General features: G+C 36.7%; 1 protein-coding gene across 1 annotated transcript; it reads left to right on the forward strand.

The window, feature by feature from the left end:
• The first annotated feature begins 2,941 nt into the window (after nt 1-2,941).
• Nucleotides 2,942-6,346, forward strand: CBSX6 (Cystathionine beta-synthase (CBS) family protein). Its single transcript, XM_089153159.1, has 2 exons — nt 2,942-3,782; nt 4,992-6,346. Exons 1-2 carry the CDS (start codon nt 3,439-3,441, stop codon nt 5,896-5,898), a joined length of 1,251 nt encoding a protein of 416 aa, XP_089009285.1. The 5' UTR covers nt 2,942-3,438; the 3' UTR covers nt 5,899-6,346.
• The last annotated feature ends 528 nt before the right edge of the window (nt 6,347-6,874 follow it).

Raw genomic sequence — 6,874 nt, forward strand, 5'->3', positions numbered from 1 at the left:
TTATTTTTCAATTTAATAACTAAACTAATTATTTTTTTTAACATTATATTGAAGTAATTATTTAAGTAATAGGTATTCTCCCTTTCTTTCTCAATTTACCACTTAATTGAAATTTTTGTAAAATTTAATTATTGAAGTAATTGAATATTGTTTTTCTAACATTGTATATTTGTACAGTTGTATTGAAGTAATTATTGAAGTAATTGTTTTATTGAAAAAAAGAATTTATTGAAATAATTGAACTAAAATATGATAAAATTATCCAATAGTGTGGGTGCTACATGAGCCCACACAATATATGCGGTGACTTAATGCTTGCCCGATGGAAAGGTGATCCAAACTTATTATTCCTCCTTCCCCAAAATGTTTAATCCTGGCTCTGTCCGCAAAGAACAATTCTCAATACTAATACCGAAATTAATATCTATTTTTGATACTCATTTGAAAGCCTTCTCCCAATCCATTTTTCTTTAGTATAAAGAAGTTTCTAGCTAGGGAGGCCCTATCCTTGACAAGTAGGATGGTTTGGCCTATTTCCTCTTCTTGGCTTCTGGAAGCTTGTATTCAGGATGCATTGGGCTCTTGTCCTTTAGTTAATTAAATATTCATTTACCAAAAAAAAATAAAAACCCAAGGAACTAAATTTCATCTCGCCCGGTTTGCTGCCCATCGAACAGGGCAAATGGCGAAATCTTGCCAAAATTTCGGCGAGATTTTGCCCAAAGATTTGCCAAATTTCGACACCGATTTCGAATGTATTTTTGGTCATTTAAAATACAAATTTGATGCCTATCCTAATTTGATGCTAATATATAGTAAATTTGACTTATTTCCTATAAATTCTTCTGCCTATTCACATTTAACATGTTACCTTCTGAGGCCTAAATCATTCGGACGTAATTGGAAGGATTATCCGTTCACTCTAAAGATTCTATTACAAAATTCCTTCATAATTTAAATTATTTCCATAAATTATTTCATGTATATACTCTTTCTTGATCACATTTGGTATGTTGACTTTTGAAGACTAAATCACTAGAATATAATTAGTAAGATTGCTCATTAATCTTGAAGATCTTATATAAAATGTCTTCCTAATTTCAATTATTCTATGTAGATTATCTTCCTTATTACATTTAACACATTACCTTTTGAGTCTTGAATCATTAGGATATAATTGATAAGATTGTCTATTGATTTTAAATATTTTGGTGTAGAATCACAAGAGAAATTGCCTAAAAATTACAAGAATAACATAATAATAATAATAATAATAATAATAATAATAATAATAATAATAATAATAATAATAATAATAATAATAATAATAATAATAATAATAATAATAATAAAAATATATCAATATTTTCAATATATCGTGATATTTCGCGATAGTTCGCTAAATATCTCAAGATATCGCCGATTTCTCGACGATATCTCGCAGATATTGATTTCGGGCTCTTTTTGGTTAGTCCCTTACTGATATCACCGAATTTCGATGATATTTCACTGAAATTCTATGGTCAAACCTATAATGTCTTCAGAGGGTAATAAATATTTTTATTATTTTTTTTAAGATAACTTCATTCAAGGGCACATGAAAGCAAGGCCCAGATTTGATGTTACTTGGAGAATTTGTGGAGTACTGTCAGTAACCTACAAAAACTATGAAATTTTGGACTCTCGTGGGTCCCCCAGATTCCAGTACGTGGTGAAATACTAACAGCAACAAGGACAAAGTCAAATTGTTCACGTCGGTGGGAATCCGATATGTAGAAGGCTAAGCCAAGTGAGTAGGGTTGTAAGGAAATGGCTAACGTCATGGTCAACGTGTTGCATGGAGAATGTTCTTGGCTCGTAGTAGTTCTCCCATGTGAACATAAGTACATAACAATAGGATTCCCATCTCAACAAAATAAGGATAGATGTGTCTGTACACAATATTTACCAAGAGAAAAACAAAGTGTCACTCTGGACAAGAGGGAGTGTAACGAATAGGTAAGCTAGAGAAGGATAAAGGCCACAATCTGATTTTACCAACAACCAAACACTGCACTTGTTGAATTTTTGTGCTTGCATACAGTTTAATTAAATTACACTAATATAGGGCCGGGTTGGCTCGAAAGCTAAATTTGAACCTGACCCAACCTTGTTAAGGTTGATTATTCTATAACTCAAGTCTGTTTTGACTACATCATGTGTCGGTGGTAGACACTATGCTCTATTTTTTTTTCTTCAATTTTTTAAACAATAATATAACTTAGGGTGCATAATCTGCAATAACTCAAATTGATTGGCAAAAATAATAAAAATAAAAAGGATAATCATATAAATGAATTATTAAGTTAGCATACTTTGTCTTATTTTTTATTTATTGATAATCAAAAAATATTTAATGTCATTCTAATGAAATAATTTCATTAATTTAAATTCAATTTGATAGGGAGTGAAAGAGAGCCGACCTCTTACAAAAAAAACAAAAAAAAACAAAAAAAAAAAAAAAAAAAGAAAGAGAGCCGACCTCATTGTGTTCTCAGTGAGAAAAACTGAGAGGTCATTAAGTATACTCAACTCAATCACAAGTCAATTACGTGGATTTCATGTTGACGCATCGATAATAGAATAAGTTTAATTCAAACATTATTCTTGAAACCCAACAAAAGATAAAATGTAAATAAATTCATCTTTTAATGATTAAATCCACGTAAAATTCATACGTGATCAATGACCACTCCTTCCTAAATGGCAGAAGAGTTCAAATTCCAGAATTATCACCATGTAACTATGTCACCTGTAGTCTACAATCATCCCCTTGTCACCATTCAAGGGTAAACAACATTCAATTTTTCAGAAAAGAAAGAAAAAAAAAAATAAATAATACTCCAATGCTATAAAGACTTCCCTTTGTTACTTCTATCTTTTCAGTCATGTTAGAATTCTTTTCTACCCAAATTTGGTCCCACGCATGGTAAGGGGTAAGGCAAGGTTGCCAAATTATTGATTCTGGACAAATCTCTCTCCTGTCTATCATTGATTTCAGTTCTTCAGGAGAGTTTTCTTTGTTGGTTCTCTTTCTGTCTTTCTCTTCTTTACCCTTTCAGCTCTTGAAATCCCAACTCAAGAAGTAGATTCCCAGTGGAGGAAGAGGAAAACCCAGCCATTATCGCCGCTACTTGCAGCTTTTCAGAATTTTGATCGCAAGATAAACCAAGGAGAAAGCCACCTTTCATGGGCCTTCACCTCCAAACGCCATGGCCATTTTTCTCAGTTCTTGCAGACCCATCTGTGAATCTCTCTCTCTGAACCACCCAACAACCATAACCAGCTTTCTCAATCCTCCAAAACCCATTGGGGGTTTCCTTCTTCTTCTCATCTTCCTCCATTCTCTTTTATAACTCTAGCTAAAATTAGACATTAAGATCTGTAAGGTTTACAATCATGGCGTCTGTGTTTCTGTACCATGTTGTTGGAGATCTGACGGTAGGGAAACCAGAATTGATTGAGTTTTTGGAGACTGAAACCGTCGAATCGGCGATTCGTGCTATTGTTGAATGTACAGAAGGTGGGATACCCGTTTGGAAGAAGAAGCCACCGAAGAGTGTGGTCGAGACTGCAGAGATGAGGCAACAGAGGTTTGTGGGTATCATCAATTCTCTCGATATTGTTTCTTTTCTTGCCAGAGAAGAGTTTTTGGTTGATCCGGAGAAGGCCTTGAAAACTCCTGTTGCTGAAGTGGTTGTGCCCAATAATTCTCTGCTCAAGGAAGTCGATCCTGCCACCAGGTGAGGGTTTTAATAATTAGGTTGATTGTGAGGTTTTTATTATTTTTATTGATTAATTGAGCATCTTACAGGTGGGTTCCTTTTCATTTCTGTTATCTTTTCAATAATGGAAATTGACTTGTTCTTGGAGCCCGTATTTTAATTATATGAATTCATATTTTAGCTCTTGCTTGGTTTTGTCTCTGATACTTCTCACTGGTTTGGTAGAACAACAATTTCCAAGCCCTTGCCAGAAAAACTGAACTGAAAGCATTTGATCTTTAAGTCCATTAATCCACCCAATAACATTTTCTTATCCAACCTCATTGTATCATTGAATCTTCACCCATGAACAGACAATACTTATAAACCAGACACTGATAAGTCAACCTACAACTACTTATTTGAACACTCTGATACTATAATGCACCTGTAACCTTGTAAATCCAAACTTGCAGATTGGTTGATTTTGGATCGGGTCATCAAAATCATAGTTCATGGGAATCATCTACTTTTCTTTTCTCAATTAATGGCCACATAGCTATTTTATATTCATAAATTAAATCTTCCCTGGACTCATAAGATGCAAATTAGAGTTAACTTTACTCTATATGTTTTTTTTTTTCTTCCGGTAAATGGGAATTCATTCAACAGCAAGAGAAGAACACGAGGCTACAGAAATTTAACCTTTAAATTAGTTAGTAAGTATTCAGACTTATCACAAAATACTGCCTAAGCTAGAAATGACTGTTCACTGTGGGGAACCAGATAATTTGATGAAACCGAACCTTCCTGTTATTTGGAACTCGAATTAAGAAGCTCCCATGATCTGACAACTGGTGCCACTGAAGCTGATTCACAGAAGATTTAACACGTCTTTGCGAATTCTAATCCCTCTTATTAACCATGAAAATTCCTTTTCATTCTACCTATGTATTGACAATTTAAACTTTCAAGGCCAAAAGATTGTATATATGTCTAATGATCTCAAACTTGGCATATCAAAATGGATACCTAAACAAATACAGGAATAGTTAACACTGCCACAGATCTCATTACCTGGACCACTCTTCCCTGAAAAGTGAGGGAAAGGGGAAGTAAAGCAAGCTGTTGGGCTTATCTCTGTTCAAGTTCTGTACTTGTGTTTACTTTGAATTCTTCCTCTCCAGAAACCACTGATTTATTTCCTCATTTTAATAATGTCTTCCTGATTTTTATTTCTCTGGCAAGACTCATAGATGCTCTAGAGATGATGAAACAAGGTGTGAGGCGCCTGCTAGTGCCCAAGAGTGTGGTGTGGAAAGGCATGAGCAAACGTTTCTCAATCCTTTACAATGGCAAGTGGCTCAAGAATCTTGAAGCCTCTGGAAGCAGCAGTTCTCTCCCAACTAATCGTCCTTCCACTTCCTCGTACCCTGAAAAAAAGTTCTGCTGCCTATCAAGAGAAGATATGCTTCGTTTTGTTATTGGATGTCTTGGTGCTCTAGCACCTCTACCCCTGTGCTCGATCTCCGCCCTTGGGGCTATCAACCCAAAATATAACCACATTGATACTTCATCCCCAGCCCTTGAGGCTGCCCAAAAGCACCCCCAGGATCCTAGTGCTGCAGCTGTTGTGGAGTACACACCAGAAGGTCAACACAAGATTATTGGGGAGATATCTGCCTTGAGATTATGGAAATGTGATTATGTTGCTGCTGCCTGGGCCCTAGCTAACCTAACAGCTGGACAGTTTGTGATGGGGGTAGAGGATAATTTATCTCCAAGAGCTCTTCCAGTTTTCCCATTCAATTCTCAAGTAGGAGACAATGAAGGGGGTGGAGGTGGGGGCACACCGGTAAGGCCAAAGAAGTTCTCCAGTAGGAGTGTTGGTTTCTTCAGCAATCCGAGGAGCCCAACCATGCCAGTTGGTACAGGAAGAAGTATGTATAGGGGAAGGAGCACACCATTAACGTGCAAGGTCACAAGCTCACTGGCTGCAGTCTTGGCACAGATGCTGTCTCACAGGGCAACCCATGTATGGGTTACTGAGGCTGAAAGTGAGGATGTCTTGGTTGGTGTTTTGGGTTACGCTGACATCCTGGGTGCTGTGACAAAGCATCCCACTACTGTTGTATCTGTGACAGAAGCCCCTTGATGTTGAGGCTCATTTGGTCCATGAGGGATCAGGTACACGGATATTAACTGAAGCACACAAGTGCATTTCTTATTTTCTGTAAGTTGTTTCTCCCCCAGTGTGTCTGGATACAAGTTTGCTTTCTTGAGTGGGACAAACAGATGGAATTGCAGTTTACAACTTACCTAAATATGTATTTTCTTTGGTTTTTTTTTTCCTGTTAAACAGCTTGTATCTATTTGGAAGGCTATTGATCCAATGGGTGTTTTGTGTAAAATGCAGAGGAATCCACTTGACATTTTTTTTTCTCTAGTTCTACTAGCTCCAAACATCTTTAGGCGATAGATCCAAAAGATCCTTACTCTAATTCTGGGCTAAAATATTCTAACCTTACTCGCCTATAGGGTCAACATTTTGAGTGTATAACATATTTGACCTCTGGATATGCCAAAGGGCAAAATTAAGCAACCCTATGTAGGCGATTTTGTTCTTTTTCAAAATGAAAAGAAAGACAACTGGTCTTTTCAGCTGTACAGTCATATATGATGTATGATCTTATTTTCAGCTTTTGAACTCAGATGCATAACCATGTATAGTACATGATTCATGTCCATCAAATGGTTGCAAATACAATTGCATGTATGTGTATACAGAGAGAGGATCAATGTGGACAGGGGTGTCAATGGGTTGGGGTAGGCCAGGCCTTCCCTTAATCCATATCCAACCCTAGTGACCTAGATCCAGCCTGCTCATACTAACTAGCAGCCATTAACATACTCCAATTCTAAAAACCAAAGTAACCCTGGAATCAGATACAGTTACAGTAACCATGGCAAATATAACAGAAAAGGTAGAGATTTCATAAATTTATTGAATAAATTAGAAAAAAAAATGTTATTTCTTACCACTCTGAACTTGCAGCCCGGACAAGGGGGGTGGGGGGGGGGGCCCCACTAAAAGGGGGGGGCCCGGGCCGCGGGGGGGGGCCGGGGGGGGG

The sequence above is a fragment of the Hakea prostrata genome, chromosome 4 (assembly GCF_041222555.1).
Source record: "Hakea prostrata isolate BN-2017 chromosome 4, UWA_Hpros_2, whole genome shotgun sequence".
Classification (NCBI taxonomy): domain Eukaryota; kingdom Viridiplantae; phylum Streptophyta; class Magnoliopsida; order Proteales; family Proteaceae; genus Hakea; species Hakea prostrata.

Excerpts from the sequence above, each read along its gene's own strand:
- CBSX6 (XM_089153159.1), top strand. The coding sequence starts at position 3,439 with ATGGCGTCTGTGTTTCTGTACCATGTTGTTGGAGATCTGACGGTAGGG. Across the intron at positions 3,783-4,991 it reads GAAGTCGATCCTGCCACCAG|ACTCATAGATGCTCTAGAGA; the intron begins GTGAGGGTTTTA and ends TTCTCTGGCAAG.